The sequence below is a fragment of the Triturus cristatus genome, chromosome 3_1 (assembly GCF_964204655.1).
Source record: "Triturus cristatus chromosome 3_1, aTriCri1.1, whole genome shotgun sequence".
Classification (NCBI taxonomy): domain Eukaryota; kingdom Metazoa; phylum Chordata; class Amphibia; order Caudata; family Salamandridae; genus Triturus; species Triturus cristatus.
This window is the reverse complement of record NC_140583.1, coordinates 525067287-525092278: the sequence shown is the minus strand read 5'-3', so window position 1 is coordinate 525092278 and position 24992 is coordinate 525067287. Positions and strand designations below refer to the sequence as shown.

Here is a 24992-nt window from a genome sequence, read left to right as displayed (position 1 = left end):
GCTACATTACTATTCTGCTACTTCTAAAGTCATTGCTAAATTGCTAACTTATTCATCTGATAGTAAACACAGTATATTAATATATTTATAACAGCAACTACACCACTAAACCCATTAATATGCCGAGACCAATTGGCATTGCCAATGCTTGTTTCTTTTATTTGTTTATTTTTAGGTGTGGTTATGTTGTTCCCTGTCACAATTTATTCCTACGTTATTCTCTTTTAGTGCCTGAAAATGGCTTTGTGAGACGTGCAACTTTTTTTAAGGCTTGACTGGAACAGATTAGAGCTTGATTGAGAAATTGTAAAACTTGAGTAGTTGTGGTTGTAACTTAAGTGAATTTCAAATGACCATATCATTTTGTAAGTGTGTTTTTGTATTTGAATGTGGCTCCTTACTTAATATGGCCATTTCTCCTTGCACTTTGAACTTGATATTTCCCACTTGTGAGCAGCTTCCTATTGATTGACAATTTAATCTAAAAGGTAGAACTATGTGATGGGAATTTTATGCACTCTCAGCAGAGAACTCTCCTTACACAAGATACATTAGGTGTGGGTGTAAATCTACACCCGTATCTATTCATATTATATTTACAGGAATACTACTTCACAAACTATTGGGCCTTTTGTCAATTCGGCTTTATGTTTCAAGAAAAGAAAAGGAAAACAGCACCACTGAGATTAGTGCGGGTTTCAGTGATGCTTGTATTGCTTATCTAAAATTTAAATGCCCTTTTAGCTGTGTTTTAGGAGCCATGGGACATATCAACAAGGGCTTCATCTCTGCTTTTTTGGCTTTAAAAGCCAAAAAAGCAGAGATAAAACTAGCACCCTATCAACAACAGGGTGCTAACACGCAAATTTGCATGTTAGCACCCTTTTACTCTACGCTTCCCCTTGCATCTCTAATGAGATGCAAAGGGGGCGTTCCAGAGTAAAATAATAGGAGAAATGTCACTAAGCGACATTTCTCCTATTATCAAGAATGTTGCTAACCCTGTTAGAGACAAAAAAAGCAGCGCTAACCACGGTTAACGCTGCTTTTTTACGTCTGCTAATTTTCAGACTTAGCCATGATATCCTATGGAAGGAGGATATCATGGCTAAGTTTGCCTGTCCCTATCAACAAGGTAACGTGTGATTATCGCTGGGTTTCCAGCGATAATCTCACGTTAGCCTGTTAGCGTGTAGATTTTTATCGCTATTGAGATAAGCGTTGCTAATAGCACACTATCTCAGCGATAAAAATTCACGCTAGCCGGCGATAATTATCCTCACGCTAAGAGCGCTGAGCGATAATTATCGCCGGTTGTTGTTGATATGCCCCCAAATTCTTACAAAGTGGTTGTCTGCTAACACTGATATTTAAGGTTTTTTGTTGAATCTATAGGGGTAAATTCATATGCTACAGACTTTGCTAATCCTTCCCTTGCATTGTTTGATACAATGATAGAAGCGTTCTCTGATGTTGGATTGCTTAGTGGCATCTCTTTCCTAAGAAGAATGTCAAACAAGCACGTGCTGAAATGTAGGTGATGCCATTAAATTAGTAGAGCCTATGGTTACATCAGTATGCCAAATAATTATGTTGAAGAAGATGAACTTCGTGGACCACCACATGAAGCGTTTCCATTGGTGGATTTGACGGACTCTATCCTGATTACATAATTTTGACAGTTGAGGAGAATTAGATCCTGTTGAACTTCCTATCTGTGTTTACAATCTCCGTTTAAAGTCCACAGTCTCTATCCTGATTTGGACTCAGAAAGGACTACATAATCCCCAATGTTTACCAGCAAAATGCGTAAAGATGTCATAAAAATCGGAGAAGAATACAGAAGTCCTCAGTGTCAGTTCCCAGCACATTTCCACAAAAATGTATGCAGAGGCACTCAGAATAAACCCACTAGTTTATTAAAAAGAATGCCTTGACCTAGTTTGTCATATGCACAGAAGCCTCAGAGTAAAAATGCTCTTGTATACTAAGGTGTTCCCTGAAAGCAGGTACCATGGTGTACTTCCCTATACTGGTTGTGAATCCCGATAGGCTATTGTGAAATAAATTGCATTGTTCCATACAATCCTATATTTGTATAGTGCCTTCCATATAAAATTATTCAGTAGGGTATTGTAGCATCAACTCTGGTCTGCCATTGACTAGAATCAGCTTTGAGTGGGTTGAACAGAACCTGCATTAATGTCTGGGTGCCATCCCCTTGATTAAGGATGAATTGAGGAAGTTTAGAAGGTGATCAGAGCACCACTGGTACATTTGGTGCCTTGATTTTGCCTGTCGTTGAAATGAGGATTAATTGGTGGTAATGTGACTCAATTACATTATTTATTATACCTATTAAATATTAATTTTTTTAAATTCAAAGAATGGTAACCGCTTAGCAGAGTTACGCATGAGGCTGTTCCCATAGAATTTCAATTGATTGCTCTAAGACGTAATTAAAAATATCACCTTATTCATTACCTGCTTTGTTGATGTGGCATCTTGCTACACTTGTCATGTTCTCTTCACTGCTTTGTACTGCGTTGTACTATGTCTTATAAGCATTAACCAAGTGTTATATACATTATACTGAGAGCACTGTCATCGACATTCCACACACCTTTCCGTCAAGTTGGCAAGTGCCTCATTGTAGCATTAGTTCGGTACATGTGGCCACAGTTTTGGTTTTTGTTCTGAAGGGACGAATGGATACTGCCTGGTATAGGGATAGATTGCAAAAGAGGGGTTGAAGTTAGTCCTCAGGCTCCCTTTTAAATGTGGGGTATTTTCACAGTGTAATCAATGCAAATTACGAATGGTCTACCCATATTTGGGTTTTAGAAATAAGATTTCGTGTTTTAATCCCATGTGTGAAAATTAGTTCTTTGGCATGTCTGTTCTTGTTAGTGGTGCCCTTAACAAATTAGATGAATCCCAAGGCATCAGTATTTCCTAAAGAAATCAGCCAACGTTTAAAGATGGGACTGTCTGCCCATAATTCACTTTCAGTAATAATATCTGAGTCGGTATCTGCAGGAGAAGAATCTTTCTTTATAAAGGACCGGTCATAGTTTGGTGCTCTACCATCACTCCCTTTCTTCTCCCCTTTTTCTCACCTTTATGGATTGTTTTAAACTTCTGTTGAAAAATAATAGTCTTAATCGTTAGTGAAATGCCTCCAAACCAGGGGCCAGATTAACAAGCCCCTTGTGACATGTGTATGACACAGTTGCTTCACTTCGGTGACGTAGCGGCGTAGTAAACAATGCGCCACCATGTGACAGATTTACAACGTGATGCATCTAGTGAGATGCGTTACGTTGTAAAGCCCTGCGCCACATTACACCTGTGTCAGGAATAATGTATGCAGGGTGGGCGTTCTGTCGCATGGAATCCCCGTAAAAGTGACGCAGTGAAATCTACAAGATTTCACTGAGTCACTTTTACGTACATGCTGTGTCAAAACATTACGCATGCTTGAAGCAGGTGTAAGTAGTGACGCAGCATGTTAAGCACAGGGCACCCCTGAGCATTGCTGGAGTTGCGACGCTCTTGCGACACAACTCCAGCAATGCGCTGCTCTTACGCCAGAAGACGCGACACGCATCTGATTATCCTTGTGCCACGGTGCATCGCATTGTGAATGTGACGCATCCGTGGTCGTGCAAGGGTATTCCTGAGTGTCGCATCTTTACTGCCGCATCCCTGCTTATATGCAGGGATGTGCTAGTTCTTGTAAATCTGCCCCTGTCTCTTTTGTAAAGCCTTTGTTAACCATTTGTTTAAAGCTGAGCGAGCGTTAATCATATCATAAGCAGAGAGATTTGCCTACACCTTTGACTTGCAAGTGGTAAATGTATTACTGAGTGTATTTTGCTCTGTTCAGTCCTTAGAAATGTATCCACTGTGGATTACATGCCTCATGAGGCCCTGGACCTTACACAGGGTTATGGTATCTCCCTGTATCTTCCTCACATAAGAGTTGAGGCCATATGCTTCAGTGGTCAGTGGGCATTTAGGGTGTTTTACTGAAGTGTGTTGTGGCTGGCTTCTAGCCTCTATTGTCCCTTATTGTGGTGTGCGAATCTACGGATAAACTCACAGGAAGAATAAAAGAACACAACTGTGTGTTTAGTCAGTTGAATGCGTTTGTGATAGTTTCTGTTGTGTATCCTCATATTAAATCAACAATTAACAACATTAAACGGAACTTTTCAAGCAGATAGGTATATCCATACTACCCTCTAGTGAAGAGTGTTTGACAAGTCAAGGGTGAATTCTTATGGCCACTTACAAGACACAAAAGCAACCAGACGTCTATTGTCTGCTGTCAATGCGCATAGAGCAACAGGGTAGACATAAATGAGAAGGCCCTCTTGACTGAGGGTGTTTTCTACATGTGCTGACATCGAGTAAACGTCTTTGTCCTCCTCTTAGATCTATTCGTAGATCTTTATCTTTCTAAGTTGAACTACTGCAAACCTGTGCTGTTAGTCATGGGTGCAGCCTACAATGTGTTTTTAGGTCGTACAAATCCCTGGCTCCTACTTCGTGCTTAATCCTCCTCGCTTATTACATTGCATGGCACATCATCACTATATGTGTTACTCATTTCCTCACAAATCTACTTCAAACGCCTCTGCATCTCCTTCATATAAATCTATAGTCTAGGTGCCTATGATGTCCTGTGTGTCACCTTTCCCGAGTTTATGAACTAGTACTTGGACTTTGTGATGTCCTGTCTGGAGTATGGAGTGTCTGTGCATAGAGTTTATTAAATGACGATAGATTTGGTCGTTGAAGCTTTGCGAATGAGTAAATTTAACACTGAATCGTGGGGGTGCTTTACCTGTGATGCATTGCCTTCTAGTAAAGCATCTGAACTACATGCAATCTGGGTGTCTTTCCTGCACCACCCCGTAGTCTACCTTATTTCAGTCCCCCTGACTTCTCTCTTACTCCTGAGCAGCTACCACTGTCTCTCATAGTCTGTTTTCCCATATTCACGTCTGCACGCTTGGCCCTTGACTAGCTGTTGACAGTTGGCGACCAAGAAAAACACAATTGCTTTTTCCTTTAAATTTTTTCAAATATTTTTGTCTTCAATCTTTGTGCCACACTTTATCTGGCACCCACCTAGTTTGCCTATATCAATGGACCCTGCCTGCCCAGTTGTCCGTTCCTGTTCCAGTGACCGTCTTGCCTCCTTGCTTTTAATATGTTACATTTCATATTCCTCCTTGGACATCCCTTCTTACCTTTGAGCATAGACCCAAAACTGTTTGTTTTCTGTCAGTTATCCTTAACCTGTCCCTCTCTTTTCCTTTTCTTATCCTTTCATATGCTAGGTTTCTCCAGGTCCTCTCTTTAAACGTTTTCTTGCTATTCATTTTACAATAAAAAAAACTTTGATAGAAAAAATCCACGAATTATATGAAAATATCCAATCACTACAGAATAAAAGGGGCACGCCTGAAGAGATTTTCTCTCAATAAGCATATTTTCTGTATCTTTTTCTGAACGCATCAGCAAAAACTTGAGAACGCATCAGCAAAAACTTGATTTCAGGAAGACAGTCATGGAGCAGGTTCAGTAGTTGTCTGGTGTGGGACCCTGTTGGCCTTCTTCCTTCTAGATTTACTGACCTTAGCTCCATGCCTGCATACCTATGAGATAAATATTGTCACGGAACATAAATGTGAAGTTGAGAACAGTACAACTATTCTTACCTATCCATAGCTAACTTGATGGTATTGTGGTGGTCAGGATTCTGGCAATGATGTTTCTGCTGCAAAATATTAAAACTACATATTGTAATGGAGTACACTGCAGGTGTTCTGCATGCTAATACCCCTTTGTTTCTCTAGCTTCTGCTGTGCAAGCAAAGCCATCTCATGGATGCGCTCTGACATGCTGATATTTTATCACTCCCTATTTGCCGAGAGTACCGCAAGGCTCACAAACATTGTCCCCAAAGATTCGAGGACCAGAGTTAGACCTGTAAATAAACAATTTTTTGGTCAAACATTTGAGGATATGTCTATGCCTCTTCTCTGCGTATCAGGAGAAGAATAGAAATACTGGCACTTGCGGGAGGCACTGACTTACAGGAGAGCTCCCATACTAGAATACAAGCAGTGAATGAGATATTATCGCCGCTTTAGCGGCAGTTTTCTGCCGCTAAAGCGGCGATAGTTTTAACGCCGTGCTTGATAATATGCCCCTTAGTTGTTTACCTGACCAGCAGTACCAATACAGGAAAAACACATCTGACCAAAGATAATGAAATGTGCTGCCTGTGGTAATTCTTCTTTAAGGAACACAATCAAATCTAGAATCTGTCCATCTGTAAAAGACAATGTAATGTCAACATATGATCAAATACTACACAATAAGGAAGCCGCCTGTATTTGTATTCTATTGAGGGTGCACTGCCCTGGTCTGTGCCACAGCTCATATTTAACTGGTAGTGCCGAGCACAGACCGGGTCACAATTAAAGCATTACCCCAACCGCAGTTATGCCCTGGGGGGTAACACATTAGTGAAAAGTGGCCCGGTTGTTTGAAGCAGCCAGTCCATCGTTCCTTTAGAGACGACAATGCAACCTGCCATTCAAAGGAGGACAAAGATGTTCCTGGAGGTTGGCGCATGGGGTGATGGAACCAACCTGCAGGGGGATGTCTGGGAGGTCCACTATCAGCCTGCCGCGACAGCTCCTTTGCCTCTGCAACCACATCTACAGTACGGTGCATGTGCAGGGGTAGTGTTTCAGGGTTCCCTCATTTGCATGGAGCCATTATCCATGCAAGTGAAGGATCACCCCCTTCAGATTGCACCAGTGCACTTGTAGCAATGAGCCCTTGCAGAAAGGGATGTGGGATCATTTGCATCCCCTCTGTAATACCAAAGTGTCCCGGTGGAGCAGAAAGTGGGCAGGTATGCCTGTTGTACCCCTGGAACACTCATTGTTATATGGCTATTGGGGTTCGCAGAGGTTAAGATATCTGTGTGTCTCTATCATTCAAGCGCTCTTACCTTTATTTGTTCTATTTTAGCCATTTCTGTCATCAAAGTTGAAGCTGCATGACACTTGTGGAATACACAATCTTCATGCCATGCCAGGCTTGATTGGTGGAATTGTGGGAGCAGTGACAGCAGCCGCAGCGACGGAGGCTGTATATGGTGGCCCAGCCGGGTAAGAAGATATTTGTTTCGTAACAAAGTATCCCAAACAGAACTTTTCCTCATTACTCTTCTCCCAGGCTCTCACTTACTTTGATAGCAATGAAAAGTGCATTTTGTATGAAAGGTATATTATTTCCGCATAGTTGACAACGGAGTGCTTGGTAATGTTATGCCAACTATTGTAGTAGTTAATACTGATTAGATAGACGGCAGTGCAGAGAAAGCGGGTGTAAAGCTGAAGACCCTAGCCCCTATGTGCAGCAAGCACAATGGCCAAAGTATGTCTGGTGTCATTCACTCTTTCTGTGTAGAGTACGTTACCTCCCATCAACTATTACACTAAATCTGCAGCACCTGCATTTAGAAAATTTGAAGGGAATTCATATACACGTGTTATGTGATGTCACCGGCACACCCACTCACTCTGAGTTTACAGTCTGTTCTCAGTTAATCACTTCATCATTGTTGCTCTTTCTGCAGTTTGCAAATAAAAGAGATGTAACATCATGTTACCAATGCGGTATCAGTCACTCATTCACTCGCTTACGTACACACTCATTTTGAACTGATAGGTGGTTACTCACTCGCTCACTCTGAATAGATACTCTCTTCTCTGTTATTATACGCATGGTTTGAGCTGCCTGAAGTTTGTAGAATAGAAGTGCTCCTCCGTATGCCATGTTGACATATGCTCAAGAATTCTAGGGTTACCTGCATTGGGGTGGAGTGCATTGATTCGTTTGAGAGGGCATCTCCTAAAGGATACCCCTTAATAATTAAAAACAAGTTTCCAAACAATTAGGGGCTATGAAGTTTGCCAAAGAGCTTTAGACAGATCCGTGGGTCCTAATAACAGTGCCTTTTACACCCTACTAGATATCCATTGAAGGTCAACACCAGAAACATGTATGTTGTCATATTTTTGGTTGTATGGCAAACAATCCATTGTGATAAGTTTGGTTTGTTTTTCCACTTATCTAGACTCATAAAGATGTTTAGATATGAAGAGCTTGGAGATGTTCGAACATCCAGCACACAAGGTGGCTACCAAGCAGCCGGAATTGCTGTGTCTCTTGCCTTCGCATTCGTTGGGGGAACAATTGTAGGTGAGTGTCTTCCAAGTCAAAATTAGCACGTTATGGAAAAGAGTGCCCTGAGGCTTCTGACTCTATGAAATTGTCATTTAATGCAATACGAACTATGAGCATTTCAAGTCACTAGTCAGGTAAAAGAATCTCGCCTGGCACAATCAGTGAGCATATCGTGCACAGTGATTCTCCAGAACTCTAACCATACAAGCACCTTGTTTCACAGGAATGCCCTTCAATAAGAACATAAGAAAAATGGCTGGATAGGATAAGCAAAAGTGACATCTCAACAAAGTTTCTTATTAATGAAGTTGACTGAGAAGTGGGATTTATACTTGCTTGCCAGTGCAATTCACTGTAAGAGGAAGGCAAGGTATTATAGAGAATCCTGATGTACACAGGGCCAGTTCAGTGTAAACACAAACGGCTGTATGTCAGAATATTGTTAACAAAAATAGCGCCTCACATAATTACTGTGTCCTATATATCATTTGCAATAATATTGCTCCATTGGGTATAGGTTATAGCCTTGTACCCCACTGGCAATACATGTTGTTAAAGGCTCTAAAATGGAGTTATATGCCCGAGGCACAGGCAAGTACAATTAGTATAGCCTGAATCTGCGAGGATATGAGGCTATTAGAACAATTCACCCACTGAGGGTAGAATGTTCTAATTATACTACCCATTATTAGCCCTGAGCCACTTCATTGTCGTCAATGGAGCTTCCAACATTCCAATTAGAAAATTGAAATGTTGTGAACTCCATTAAAGACATTGGCCGATAGAAGCCCGGAGCTCCAACATTCCAACAGATGCTGCTGTGAACAAACGCCTCACAGAGATGAGGCCTTTGTTTTATTTATTAGAACATTCTTCCCTGTAGTGGTGGAATGTTCTAATAGCCTTATAGCCCTCCGTAGCAGGGCTATACTGGCAGTAAAGGTCCGCTCACTTGTTAAAGGCCATCGCCTTCCGCTTGGGCCTTTAATGCTGTTATGGGCCTTTAATGGCCGGTATAGCCCGCTAAGGCTCAAATATGAACTGCAATGAGGCGATATTTTAATACATATTATTCAGGACACAATATTTTGAGTGGACAATATATAGGCAATGGTATTCTGGCATCATAATCCAGAAATGGAAATTTAGGAGACGAAATCTGGATTTAGCCGGAGTTTGGTAAGGTATTAATTTGATTTAGGAGCATAAATATTAATAGTGCAGCAGATGTAGCGGAACCGGGGCTCAAGGGGTTTACGCTAAAGAAGGAGATGGGACCCCATTTTCTTTGCTTCCATTGGGGGTCATGACTACTCTTTACTACATCACTAAATTGAGTGCATTGAGTGTTCACTTGAGAGATATGTGTACAGCTTGCCGCTTCAAATCTGTATGAAATAAGTTTATTCATTGTGAAAGATGGGAGCCCTTTACAAATAATAAATCTGCAAATTTTGCTTTACTATAGTAGGCCATTTTAGCTCTTGACTCTTTCAGGATAGAGAAACTAAATCGTTCAAGGCCTACTCTGTGGAGGTGGTGTAGGCTAGGAGCCCCAGCTTGCTGGTACACAAATACAGCACTCAATACATTATTGTCTAGCTGAGGCTTATACTTTTTAAATGGAAAAGCACTGTTTTCTACACACTTACTACTAAATACTATGCATTAAATTATAAATATGTATGCCAGGTCGAAGGAAATACCTTTGGTGACACCCTCATAAAACTTTACACCCCTAGCGAGCTCTGAATCTTATAATCACATTATCCCCCACCCATACCTTCACAAAATCATAAGGAGTATCATTATCAAGATGGTAGGGCTACTCACTTTGACAGAGTATCATCACATTAGTAAAAGCAGGAGAGAGGTAATTTCCCAGTATTGAAATAAATGGGGATAGTATCAACATTCATTCACAATTGGCGTGATATAACACTTTGCATTATGACTCATGAGCATTATTTTAAAAAAAATATATATTTCTTATTAAAAAAAATTAAGTGGAAAAACACATTTCAAGTAACAGTGCTAGCAACAGTTTATCGTTATAATTCTGTGACTCGCATAAACTGATGCACATAACATATTTAAACACCGAAAAAACACAAAGAAAGAAAACTTTAAAATTGGAGCCTGCAAGGGAGAGGTGTATCCTACATCAGTGGGGAGTGTGGTGTGTCACTGGGCAGTTGAGGGTTCGGGTAATGCGTCCAATATGCAATACAAGTGCAAAGGGTAGGACTGGTGGGAGTGGGCAGGTATGTATGAGCAGTGGCCACAGTAGCATGATGAAGAGAGAACTAACCGCCACATGGGCCAGTACTCACCTTGTGTTCAAGGTTTGGTGGTTGGCCCCAGGCCTTCCTCACTAATTCTTACGGGGATCATCCCTCCATTAGGGGAAGAGAGGGTCAGATAGGGGTCATAGAGGCCAGCATTTGACCGGGGCATATGTTCAGGGAGGGCTTAGCTGTACCAAATCCTCAAACACCCAGCGAGGCAACCCATGATTTTCCAGGGCTGCCTCCGTTTTCCTGATATAAGTCTTCCAGCACCTATCTTCTGCCATCCCGCCTCCTCTGGGCAGTAGGAATTCGAGACTATCTGCCTCCACGCTGAATGATTTCAGAAAAACTATCAGCCAGTGTTCAGTGTCGGGGGCTGAGGGCTCCTTCCATGGCAACGTGTTCTGTTGTTTGAATTGAATAAAAGCAAGGTCAATAAATCCATGTAAATGTTTGTCCCCCTTGACATTAGGACAAAGTCCAAGCAAACATGACTCAGGTGATAGTATAAGTGATATTCGTGACTTCCCCCAGGACCCCTGGGTTCTCCCAGGCAATGTGATAAATCAAGCCTTGAGCACCCTACATCAAGGGCACTCATGAGTCGCCATGGTGAACGTTTGATTTGGTGTAGTGTCAGGTATGCATGATGTAAATAATTGAACTGATTGCAGCAAAAACGATGCTTGCAGGAAACCTCCTTCACTTGTTGGAGCGCTAAGCAGTTCTTGTCCATCAGTATTTGAGGGAGAGCAGCATCCCATCTACGGCGTGCCCTCTAATCTCTCCCAGACATGTCAGGAACTAGTGTTGTCTATAAGATCAAGATGGCACGTGGAGGGGGAGGTGGCATGGAGCTGACTGCGATGACTGCACACTAGAGGATCTCCAGGCTCAACGGTCGTCAAGCCCATAATCCACTCTAAGATCTGACCTGCACGAGTGCAACCAACACCGATAATTGAAGCGTAGCCCCAGCAACATGCTGGAGAACTGCCCTTCCTCCTGGAATGAGGTAGAGGATTAGAGGCGGCGGTGAAGGGGGGCTGATCCAGGGACCGTGCTTGCTTGTGTGGAGCGGCAAGGCCCAGTGAGCCGTGCCCACTAACAGGCACACACTTACTTAACATGTTTCAGGAGTCCAAGTAAGAGGGAAAACTACCCCTGAATCAAAGACGGGCCACTATAGTACTCCCACCCAAGAAGGGTAAACCCCCTGATGAATGTGGTTCTTATAGACCAATATCATTGCTGAATCTCAAAGCTAAGGTATCAGCAAAGGCTATGGCGACTGTACTCCGAACAGTGATCTCAACATTGGTACACCTGGACTGATTGGGATTTATGCCCAAAGAAGTACGCAACTCTAGTTAAGAAGACTCTACGTGGTGCTCCACATAATTGGAGCAGGGTTGCTCTCTCTTGACGTGCAAATGTTGTTCAATAGTATCGAATGGCCCTACATGTTTGTGACCTCGCACAAACTTGGTTTTGAGCCAGGCTTCTGTGCATGGTGCAAACTCCTATACCAAGACCCACAGGCAAAGGTCCAAGTCAAGAGAGTGGTATCTCGATCATTTACACGCAGAAAGGGCACAAAACAGGGCTGTCCACTCTTGCCAATTATATTTGCCTTATCACTCAAACCCCTGGCAGCCTGGGTCCCCACTAAAATCAGGCATACAAGGAGGGGGGATTGAGAAGACCGTATATCCCTATATGCAGATGATGCACTTCTTTATCTTGCTAACCCTTATAGGTCGGTGCTTAGTGTGCTTCATGTATTCCAATTGTTCAGCAGTTACTCCAGATACAAGATTAACTGAAACAAGTTTCTCCTTTTCCCCTGGCGGGAGAGGACCCCCTAGACTAGCTTGGACTACCCCATTACGAGTCAGGGAAAATTTTATATACTTGGATATTCACATATCCAAGAAAAGGGATGACTTCCTGCTACATAACCTACATCTACAGCAAGAACACCTTAAAAGTGATGTGGTGCACTAGAGGAAACTACTGGTGTCTCTAAGGGCATGGCAGTTCTATTTAAAATGATGTCCCAGCCTCATCTACTATAGGTACTGCAAAACACCGGGTACAAAATACTGCTGGAGATGTTTCAAAGTATAGAGAGTGAATTGCGTAAACTCCTATGGGATGGAGGCAGTTCTAGAATTGCGCTGCCTAAACTCCAGATGGTTGTCTATGAGGGAGGATTCTCAGACCCAGACATCAGGAAGTATTACTGGGCTTCACAACTGATCACAATTAATGACTGAGGGGCATATTCACAAGGACTTATCTCCGATTTATCTCCACCTTAACGCAAAAAAAGTGGAGATATATTTAACACCCCATTCACAAGCAGGTGCAAACCGCAGACATCGCCAGTATTCCCACGATAACTGCCCCAAAATCTAACACCACGGCGGACACCACTAACTAACTCTAATGAGATGCAGAGTAGGCATACCCATGCAAAAACACATGAAAAAACAACAACAACACTTTCCCAACGAACTGACAGAACTGCGAAGCGAACCAAAAACTGTCGATAAGCCGTGGGGGCTGCAGTTATTTAAACCCTGCCTCAAGCAGGTGTATAGACGGACGCCTACCTGCAGTTGGCTACGGAGCCCCGCACACAACCATACCCGAAGAACAAATGATGCCATGGAGCTACTCATCATGCAGCTCGGAGCCCCAACAGGGCCACCACACCCACCGTCACCACCCCCTGGACTGCCACCACCCCCAGGATCCGGACCCGCACTCACACCCCCCTCCGGACCACCAGAGAGGCAGCGTAGAGTAAGACAGCGTACCTACCAAAAATGCACCACCCTCACAGACCTAATGCCCGCGGAAGTCATTGCCCACTACAGGCTCGAAAGGACAACCATTCTCCGCATCATGACACGCATCACCCACAGGCTGACGGTACCAACACAGCGGAGAACCAACATCCCACCTCAGACAAAGCTGTTGGCTGTGCTGCAACTGTTGGCCTCTGGGACATTCCAACCAACAACTGCCAGAGTCGGTGGAGTATCACAGCCAGCCCTATCAAAGTTCATCACACCTGTCCTGGATGCCATCCTCAGCTTCATACCTCAGTACCTTCACTTCCCCAACACTGTGCAGGAACAGCTGGAGACAAAGCAAGGCTTCTATGCCATAGCTGGATTCCCGGCCGTGTTGGGGGCGATTGACTGCACACATGTTCCACTTGTGCCCCCTGCGGATACTGCACACCACTACCACAACAGAAAGCACGCGCATTCCATCAATGTACAGGCAATAGTGGACCACCGGGGACTCTTCACCAATGTTGTCGCCAACTACCCAGGCAGTGTGCACGATTCCTTCATCTTCCGACAGTCCATCATCAACCAGCGCTTCCAGGATGGCGCATATGGAACTGGACTGCTCGTTGGTAAGTACCAAATCAACACACCACACATCCCACAGCCAACAACGCACAAAGCATATCAGTGGGGATGCACACGTGACCAAGCCACATTCAACATGTCAGACTACACAACCACCTACCAGACATGACTACACCACTCCATGGTCATCCTGGGCTACTCCTTGAGGGCTGGCTTACACTCACCCCACACTCAGCCAGCATAGGCATCACTGATTTGGTGGGACTGCCATCACATCCTGCCGAACCAAGTATTGACTCTTTTCTCCCTGCACTCTCACAGGTGACCAAGGATATGCACTCTGCCCTTGGATGATGACACCCCTCCGGGACCCGAACACACAGGCTGTACAATGCGGCCCACATACGCACCAGGGACATCATTGAACGCACATTTGGCGTGTTGAAGTCACGTTTCAGGTGCCTGGACTGCACAGGTGGGAAGCTCCTCTACAGCCCGGACGTCATGTGCGAGATGATCGTTGCATGTTGTGTGTTGCACAACATCTGTTTTCGCACCAGGGCCCCATGGATCCCAGTACTAGAGGTACCGAACGATGATGATGGTGATGGGGCAGGTGAGCCACATCCCACTGCAACTGCGGCAGGAATGGACCGTAGGAACTACATCATTGACACCTAATTCTCATGAGCACGTCACATTGTGTTGGTCCGTGGCAATCATGGGACAGTAGTAGATGTCCAATTGCACTGCATGTGTGAATTAAACATTTTTGCAGGTTAACATTTGGAATTGTGCATTGTCATGTTACATATCCCTGGGATTACAGATGTGATTTGCCTGGTTGTGCACATTTGCCAGTCCAGTTGTGTCCTGTGTTCAGTTGTGGAGTGGTTGCTGTTTGTACCGGGATGTTGCCAATGTCAAGGTGCACTTCTGCTTATGTGTGTATGCTGCACGGTGGATGTGTCGCTCCAGCAGCTCCAATTTCACTGCCACTGGTCTCTTTCATGCGGTGTGCCTGTTGGTTCTGTCCTTCCACGTTGCTTGGATGTTGTGGTGTGCATGTTGTCCTCTGCCGTTGGCCAGGGCGCATCCGTGGTACTCCGCTATTGCTGTATTTTGGTCAGTGGCATTTTCCGTATGCTGTTCTTGCGCTTGTTCCCGCATTGTGCGTGAGTATTGCTGCTCTCGCGCTGCTTATCCCTGCTTTCTTCATCACGGAAAGGCTTATCGCAGGTTTTCTGGTGTTGTGGTTTGTGTTTTTATATCCGTCGGGGTGGTTGTATCGCGGACATTGTCCGCGTTATCTGGTGGCTATTGCATGCTAACGCCTTGTTGTGAATAACACGTTGACATGGGGTTATTTTCCCGCGCTAGGCTGCGATATTGAAAGTTGCGTTATGCTACTCTTGCCGTGGTTATCACATGTTCTTGTGAATATACCCCTCAGTGTTCACAGATTGCAATGGTCCAGCCTTTCGAGTTGATCATCTGGCAATGGGGGCTATCCGGCAGCACTCTACCATAGAAGCCGGGAAAACAGCTCCCTTTCCATACGCAGACAGTAGTCTGAGCATGGCGCAAAGCGACCAATTACCTGGGTTGGGAGGAAAAGTTGACCAAGGAAACCCAGTTGTGGGATAGCGGTCTGTTAAGGGAGATGGGGAACTGACAGGGGTTTTAGTAGTGTGGTTTGCATGGCATCGACTGCTTGGGGTCATTTAGAGGGGACAGCACTGATATCCTTTGACAACTTGAAAATAGAATACAAAATGTCAGACATTGAACGGTTTGAGTGGGACATGCCTTTCGAAAACACCTCACTGAAGGGTAATCGGTGCCAGAGTACTCACCCCTAGAAAATAGACTACTAATGGACCCAATAATAGCCGGGCCCACCTCCCTTTCATATAAGAAACTCACGAACAATTCACCAAATCCCCTTGGACCCTCTGAGGGAGGCATGGGAGACAGACCTGGGGCTACTGGAGGACGACAACTGAGAGGAAGCGGTACAGAGTTCCTGGGAGGTGGCTATAAGGGCCTGTTTCTGACTTATTCAATTACAAATCCTCCATAGATCATATCCTCTAGAACACTTCTGCATCGGCAGGGACACTGTGTATCCGGTTATTGTGCTTAGGGTTGTGGTGAAATAGGTTCCTTTTTTCATAATATCTGGGATTATCCCAACATCCAACATTTATTGGAGGGAGGTCACACGGGTTATATCTGATGTCGATGGACTGGAAGTACCGGTGGAGCCATGCTGGTTCATTCTCCGTGTGACGGGTGAGACAAAATGCCCTAAATATCATACGATATGGTTCAACATGATGCAAAATGGAACATTGCCAAAGCTTAGGGGGCGAGCCATCCACCGGAACTGATGGAGTGGAAAAATGATTTAGACTGTTGTTGTAGGGGCGAGAATGCAGTATACAAGGCCAGAGGATGCCCACGTAAATGAAACAAGATCTGGGGAATGTGGAGGTCATACAGGGTCCACTCACACTGTCAGGTGGGGAGAAAAGGTGAAGGGACCAAAGATGCGCACTGGAAAGAACTTGCTACCATCAAGGGACAACAGAAATCGGCTCTGGGTGGAGAGGTGTCGGGGGGGTCTTGTGAAGTTTTCCTGCTATTGATGTAAGCACCGTACAGTTGCTTTGCTGGTTATATTGGCTTATACTGAGCAGACGTTAATAAAAATAATTTTTAAAAAAAGATTGCACATTGTGTACTGCAGCTGGACAAAAGCGTGTGTGGTGTCGACGATTGAGGTGGTATCGCCCCACCAATCCCTATGTTACATTGATCGCATATTGTATGGCATGGTGCATAAAGAAATAACCTGCAACCAGGCCATCTGTGTCCATGATGTCTGAAAAGAGCAGGAATATGCTGTCAGTGTAGATTCTCCCAAGTAATTATTGTCCGCTTCCCCCACTGTGTTGTGTTGAATTGTTTGGAACCTCTCAGAGGCTTGGCAACTACCACACCAAGATTTGTGGGGTATATGGCAAAGAGGGCTTCACCCCGTGTACATATCATCTCCAACAGAGACAAGCCACCCTCATTTGGGGTGTTTCCCCCTGCGGGAGAAATCCTGAGTCGGATTGTTACATATAAATGCTGGTCCCTGTTAGGATCCGAAAGATGTCTGTTCATTCAGTACATTGGGGTTATATCCAGCCAGTGCAGCCACCACTGTTGTTGTGCCGCTGCATAGTACAGTTCATAATTGGGAGCAGCGAGTACCCCCTCTAGCAGGGGGCACTGTAGCTCAGATAACACCACAAGGCATCTGAAATAATGATCAGTATTGCTAATAAAGCATTAGATACTGAATAGGTGTCATGGAGTCCTCATTTATTTTACTAAGCTGCTACTGCATGACTGACCAACAGAGGTCCCTGCACTGCCACATCCATGAACAAAAGCACAGGAACAGAGCGAGCTTTAGAGTGAAGCAAAACTTCCACCAGAGCTCCCCGGAATACTCTGGGGCACTCAAAAATGTATATCAGCATTTTTATGGTGTCTCAGAATTGATAACAGCACAACCAACGTGTTTGAACCGTGTTTTGGGGTCTGAAGAGAGTACAGCATCCCTCCAGACATTCCCTCACAAACGTTGTCTTAAGTCTCCCATGGGGTTATGTTTATGCCCCATGAAGAGGTTTTGATTTATTCTAAAGTTTTCCCTGAGACTGTTACAAGACTCACATTCTTCATAACTAAGAACCCCATTTCGTATTTTAGTTGCCACCGTAGGGATCAATAGTATTCAGTTCCATGATGCATTATTAATATTTGGCAAGTATAGTTTTGCTGCACGCTGCCAATGCATGAAGGCACACATTTCAGAGTGCATGTCCCTGAGAGGTCCGCAAAGGTTTGGCTGAGTGAACTCAAGATGTGGGGCAGGAAAGTTCATGCACACATATTCAATGTGAAGACATTGATGGTTGATGTACTAACTGTGTTTATTGTGATCAGTTTCCTTTTCATAAAGGATGTAAAGGCAGAGAAGGCTTTCACAGTTAGAGGGATCCCAGGCCATAATGTCCTTTAAACCCAACAATACACACTAGTTCTGTATGAGGTGGGTGGTTCCCTACAGGTTTAAGGACTGTGATATGGACCGATTCCATAGATTGTGAACAAGAAGGGGGGCCTGTTTTAGGGGTTTTAGGAGATGGGTGAAGGACTCCAGGAAATTATTGCACTTCTCAAGGGCAAGGCAAATATCACATGATGAAGCCAACATTGTGTCATTCCTTTTCAGAGTTTTTCCCACCGTTGCTGCAGGTATAAAACCTTTGATGCAGTTGGCCATCAAAGGAACCAGGAAGTTTGTAGTACACCTACGAGTTCCCTCCAGCAGGGTAGTATACTCCTGAGACATGTTTCCATGGTGGGGGCACTTGAAAAAAATCATGATTCCCAATGTCCACTTAGGTTGTCTGTTGTGGAGGGGGGCTGTCCAAAGGTGACCTATGCTGGTAGGTTGCCCAGTACAAGGAGGGGTCCTGAGGCAGGAGGTGTAGTAGAAGCCCTTGAGAAAATAGACCATGGGGTTTGAGTACTAGAGTTTCCCCAGGTGGGCTAATGCTTAACCCTGTCAAGATCCGAGTTGGGGTGGTGGACAACTCATGAGGTGGTGGCTCTGGCGATTCCCCACTTGGTGTCCACACAGGCTAGTCCTGTGGGATCTGATCCTCTGGATAAGGGGCAAAGGCCCATGAGACAAAGGAGATCCAGGAGGCAGGTGAGCCCACAGTGATCTAACCACTTGGCTTGGTGGTGCCTTCTCCAGATGAAGGGGACCTTGAGCATCATTCTTGTGAGAGGAAACCACTTGTGTTAGGGATTTTTGCTCTGAGTTGGCAGAAGGGCAGGCTGCAGAGGGCTTTACATTGGTAGACTCCTGTCTGGTACACTTTATATGTACCAGTTTTGAGGCAGAGGCCGTGATGTTGAAGGTGTCATAGAAGATGGGTGCTCGCATTGGCACATCCAGGTGGCCTTATGGTGACTACTTCAGATGGAGGGAACCCTGAACATTAGTCTGTGTTGGTGCTAGACATTTATGTAAGAAATTGTCACTCTGAGATGTTGAGAGGACAGGTTGCACAGGTGTCTGCTTTAGGAGACTCTCACCTGGTGCACTTTAGGAGTATCAGCCTTGGGGTGTGGCCCTGAAACCCTTAGAACACTCTGGTATGTCAGTCAAGGACACAGCGGGTGGTGGCATCCCCTCAGCTGAATGAGGTGGGAGACAATATTATGTGCCTAAAGGCTGATGTGTTAAAGTTCATAGTAGTTGGCCACCAGCTTGACTGCTTGGAGGCTGAGAAGTGGCTCGTGGTGGGCAGCATGGCCTATGGCCTACACAATCCCTGGTGACACTTCCAGTGGACCCAGTGGGGCTTTGGAGACCATGAGTGGGGAACATGAACTCACGAGGATAGGTGGGTCAGGGTTTCTTGGGTAATTCCTGGGATGCCCAAGAGTGACTCTCTGTCAGAAGGGTGCTCTGTTCTGAGTGGGCTGTTCTTTCCTTAGGAAAGTTAGTCAACCCAGCTATGGTGGTGGCAGTTAAATACCCCAGATTAAGTGCTGTTGGTGGGAGTCAGGGATCTAGCAAAGGGCCTGCACCTGTATCTTATGGGTGTGGTGACTCAGATGAGTAAGGGTTCCGGGTTTTGTGTCCTCCAGAGGGAGAACAGCAGGTGACCTGAGGGACATGTTTCAGACCTAGCAGTTTGGACTGTATTGGTGCTGAGGCACTTAACCCTTGCCAAGGAGAGTGGTGTGGTTGTAGAGTTGTGTAAATCATGGCAAGGATAGGCCTATACCAACTGTGTAGGTGCTTAGTCTCCTGGATGCATCCCACATACAACATGAAAGGTTCTTAACGCAGTCTAGGTTCCCTGTAGGGAGTGGTGTCCTAATGCTTGAGTTAGGTGGGTGGTCTTTGGGTGTAGGAAAGGCAGGCTTGAATATCTGTGGTGGCACACAACTGGCGAATGGGGTGTCTGGTCAGAATCCATTGTCTAGGAAAGAGTATCACTGAGCAATGTCTAGCCTCTTTCCCTAATTTCTGATGATAGGGGCATTTGTAGGAAGTAGGGTCCACCATTTAATCCTTATGGATTTTTTCATTTTTGTGTAGCTAGTGTTTGGGAATTATTGTGAGTGAGTTTTACCAACTGAGTCTCGCTCACAGTAAATTCAGGGTTAATGGACTGAGAGTGCTAACCATCAGTGTTCCTTTTCTAAGATAAGGCCACTGCTATGCAGTTAGAATTACAGACTCTGGGATGGTTACACAAGAGCACACGCATGTGTGCGCTTGTGCAAGCTGCACCAGTGAAACTACTGTCTTGCACAGCCCAGTATCTACACACAGGTAGCATGTCGCAGAAGGGAGCCTTCAAGGATTGGTGCTGACCCTGGGCAGGCCTTATAATGTCAGAAAGCATTCATAGTGTATGCCTGGAGTTTTACTGAAAGTCTGTGGTGCTTAACTGAATTACACATTATGTTATGTTATGTTAACATGGGACTTATATAGCGCAACGGCTACTCCAAAGGAGTGTCCCGGCGCTTTGTACTCCAGACCTAAAGAGAGAACTGGAAAAACATAACAGTAACAAGACAGGAGCCTACAAGAGGAAGCAGACTAACCAGAGAACAGGCAAGTTTTTAAGTCCTTCCTGAAGGCAAGCAAGTTCGACGTAGCCCTCAAGGGCACCGGTAGAGAATTCCATAGCTGAGGGGCAAGGAATCTAAAGGACCGGCCACCAAGGCGGGCCCTTTTGATACGTGGTACCCGAGCCAGAGCTAATGTTTCCGACCTAAGGGATCGTGTAGGTCGGTAGAATTCCAGCCTCTTCTGGAGATATTTTGCACCATTACCATGCAGGGCCTTATGGGCTAGGGTCATGGCCTTGAACAGTATCCTCTTCCGTACAGGAAGCCAATGGAGGGCAAGAAGAAGATTAGAGGCACTAGTACGACGATGCAGACCAAAGATCGCTCGAGCAGCAGCGTTCTGGGTCACCTGCAGACGCTGAAGAAGATATTCTGGCAGACCCAGATATAGCACATTTGCGTAGTCCAATCTGGATCCTATAAGTGCCTGAACAGTTATCCTCCGATGTTCCTCAGATAAAAGGGGAAGGAATTTACGCAACATTCTAAGGATCCCGAAACATGTTCCCGTCAGAGTAGAAACCTGGGATTTTAGCGAAAGCTCATTGTCGATTTTTACTCCCAGGTTCTTAGCCCACTTAGATGACTGACTTGGAGGGAACATGTCAGCAGGCCACCATCCATGCCAATCTAGTTCCGATGGGCATCCGAAGAATAGTATTTCGGATTTGTCCGAGTTGCACTTGAGGCTGCAGAGTTGAAACCAATTAAAAACAGCCCCAAGGCACTCGCGGATCCTTCCTCCATCGAACTCTTCGCTCTTACGGCAGGTGAACAGAAGCTGGGTGTCGTCAGCATAAGAGACGATCCGGGCCCCATAGGACTCTGCCAGTGTCGCCAGAGGGGTCATAAGGATGTTAAATAGAGTGGGGCTCAGTACGGAGCCCTGAGGCACTCCGACTCCCAATGGCGGCATTTCGGCAGATCCAGGTGGGACCCAGACCGTCTGCCGGCGGTTGGCTAGAAAGGAACAAAACCAATTGAGCACCGTCCCCCCCAGTCCGATGTCGTGTAGTCTAGTGAGGAGATCCTCATGGGGGACGGTGTCAAACGCCGCCGACAGGTCTAGCATAACTAGCATCACCCTGCCTCCGGTATCCAGCACCTCTTTCACGATCTCAGATACTTCCAGGAGCACCGTCTCGGTGCTCAGGTTGGAGCGGAAGCCCGATTGGGATTCATGAAGTATCTCGTTCGACTCCAGGAAGTTAGAAAGCACGCTATGAACGTGTTTCTCCAGGATCTTGGTGAGTGCTGGGAGGAGCGATATAGGCCTATAGTTGGAAGGCACTTCTGGGTCAAGATTCGGCTTTTTAATAAGAGGGATGACCATGGCCTGTTTCCAGGACTGGGGCAGAGATCCCTGACTCAGGGAGAGATTAAGAATGGAATTAGCTATAGGGTTAACTATATCTGCCATTCTCGCTAGAAATTTAGCTGGACAGGGATCTAGCGGTGAGCCCGATTTGAGGTTCCTCATCAAGGCTAAGGATGCGTCAGCCGAAAGGGGCGGGAAGTGTAGCAGAGCTGGGCCAGAAGGCAACGGAGGAGTTGTCTCGATCGGCAAAGTTGACGAGTCAACTATAGGTCTCCGAGGAAAAGAATCCTGAATTTGCCTGATTTTAGCGGTGAAGAAATTAGCAATGGTGTTGGCCCAGGTCTCCACCGGAGCGTCCTGCGCAGAGATTGACCACGGGCTAGTGAATTCTCTCACAATTGAGAAAATCTCCTTACAGGAGTTTGCCGCATCTTCAATCCTTTTGGCAAAATAGCGTTTCTTGCCCTGAAGTATTAAATCATGATATGATTTCATCATGGTTTTATAAAGTTGTTTAGCATCCGGTTCGTATTGGGCTCTCCAGGCCCGCTCAGCGACTTTGCATTGCCTACGATGATGGGCCAATTCCTCCGTAAACCAAGGGGCCGAGACCCGTTGGGCGGCAGACCTGGGTGTCTGTAATGGGGCGAGCTCATTTAATCTAGCAAGAAGCCAAGATTGCAGGCTCTCCAGGTCTTTCTCCAGGTCACCCGTATGTGGCATGGGATGATTCACCTGAGCCTGCGCTAGCAGTTCCGGAGTCACCCGATGGAGTGCCCTATAGCTGCTACCCTGCTGTCTCGTAGCACTGGCCGTAGAGGTCGTAATAGATGGTATTTCAAACTGAACAAGACAATGATCAGACCATAAAACTGGCAGAAGTGTTACAGCCGTGATAGGTGAGGTGGAAAAAACCTGGTCAAGTGTATGGCCTTTATCATGAGTCGGGCCAAAAATATAGGGGGAAAGACCCAGAGTAGATGTAACGTCCAGCAGCTTGATAGCATCCTGGTCTTGATGGTCATCCATATGGAAATTAAAATCACCAACCAATATACAGCGCTCCGATCTTAAAACAAGGACCGACATAACCTGCTGGAGATCCTCAAAGAAGGATCCCACCGGGCCCGGAGGTCTGTAGACAACAAGACCCTTCAACGCTTGCTGAGGCGATAAAGAGATGGTAAAGGCAAGAGAGTCAGCACCTACGATGGTATTTGGGCGCGTAACCATACACGGAAGAGATTTTTTCACAACCAAGGCAACTCCTCCCCCCCTACCCTTGTCTCTATCTTGTCGATCGATGATATAGTCTGAGGGAATGGCTAATGCGATGTCCGGGTGGGAGGATTCATTAAGCCATGTCTCAGTGAGCATCAGACAGGTAGGACCGGTCGTCGAAAGGAGATCATAAATCTCTTGAGTGTGTCGATGCAACGACCTCGTATTAAGGAGTAGACACTGATGTTTAATGCTACAATCCTTAATAGAGCGGGGGGAAGGGAAATTGCGGATAGGACGCCATTTACAGCCAGGGCATTTATGTTTACCCCTATATCGGCCAGGAAAGACTGAGCGACAGGACGCATCCCTGTCGCGCAAGGAGTACAGGTCCTGAGCAGAATAGGAAAACATAGTAGCCAGAAATACCTGCCCCGCCGAACGCCTCCGGGACGCTGACGGGCGCAGACGGGCTAAACTCAGGCGGAAACTCCGGCGTAAGTCCGGCGATCCACTGCGCGTATCCGCTGCGCGGGAAGTAACCCCTTAAATAGAGGTCGAGCGCCCGAGTGACGTCAGGACCGTAATAGAAATAGGCGCCGTCAGGTGTACCACTCACCCAAGATGGCCGCCAAAACGATCTCTGGGGACGAGGGCCCGCAAAATGCGGTGAGTCTCCAATTTATAGTGCGTGTGGGGGGCCTACAATAAAACCAGGGGCTAAGAACATAGAAACAAACAAAAATAGGCAAAACAGGTAATAATTAAAAAGTTAGAGCGCAAACACGCGAAATGCCTATTTCTGTAATGCACAAAACAGTGCAGGTAGCGCGCACTAGGTGGTTCACCAAATGCAGTTAAAATAAGGTCTGTATAGGTGAAATGTGCACCCAAGTAAAGTTTTGCCCCAATTAAGCCTACAGGGTCCAGTGAGATATCAATGTTAGGATAAACATGCATCCCAAGTGTAAATTCACAATCCCTTTTATCCTATCCATACTCATAATAGCACTTTGAGAATGTTCATATTTCCTTGGCTCAGGAATAATCAGATTTTAGGCCTTTGTCCCTTCTACTGGGCCAAGTTAATTATGCTGCTGGCAAGCAGGAGGTTCAAAAGACTCCCCACAAAATAGACCCACTAGCAGTGCTTGACCTAACTTCCTAGAAAATGATGGGTGGGGAAGACATCTGCATCTGCTAATCAATTTCTCACAGTGTCCTTTGGCTGAGAAGTCCCCAGACCACAGAAACAAAGGAGATAGGCCTGACCTCTGGTGCTGAATACAGGAGGGCCTCGTCTGCAAAGATTTGATAGGTAGGGATTAGGCAGCTGTGTCAGTGGGGACTTCCAGGAAAGGTCTTTTCATAGACTACTTGAAGTCGCCATGTTGAAATGTCCCATAAAGCTGTGCAGGAGTGTTTGGGCAGGAGTGGCGTTATGATGTGACACCACAAGGAGTAAACAGCACGAGAAGCCTAGGCAGTGGACTGGTCTCACACATGGAGCCATAAAATACATATCCCAATCCCAAGTGCCCTTTGGAGGCCAAGAGACATGCAGAAACTGTTCCTGCTGACTAGGCTGGCCACCAGGAGCAAAAGACGTCCAAACACCATATGAATCTGCCCTACGGGGTGCAGATATTGACATCTTAATCTCAGTCCCTCCCCCCCCCCCCCCCGAGGAACCAAGCTAGAACCAGCATGCAAAGCCCTCTGCTACAAATTCTACAATTACCCCCAGGGAATGTCAAACCCCTT

The 24992-nt window shown here is 45.6% G+C and overlaps 1 protein-coding gene across 2 annotated transcripts in view; it reads left to right on the top strand.

Moving 5' to 3' along the window:
* The window catches only part of RHCG (Rh family C glycoprotein), a 339386-nt gene that overhangs the window by 246151 nt on the left and 68243 nt on the right, over positions 1-24992 (top strand). For both annotated transcript variants that reach the window (XM_085644447.1, XM_085644446.1), the window contains exons 7-8: positions 7060-7199; positions 8171-8295. In XM_085644447.1, the coding sequence (XP_085500573.1) occupies positions 7060-7199; positions 8171-8295 (265 nt within the window). The remainder of the gene's footprint in view (positions 1-7059; positions 7200-8170; positions 8296-24992) is intronic.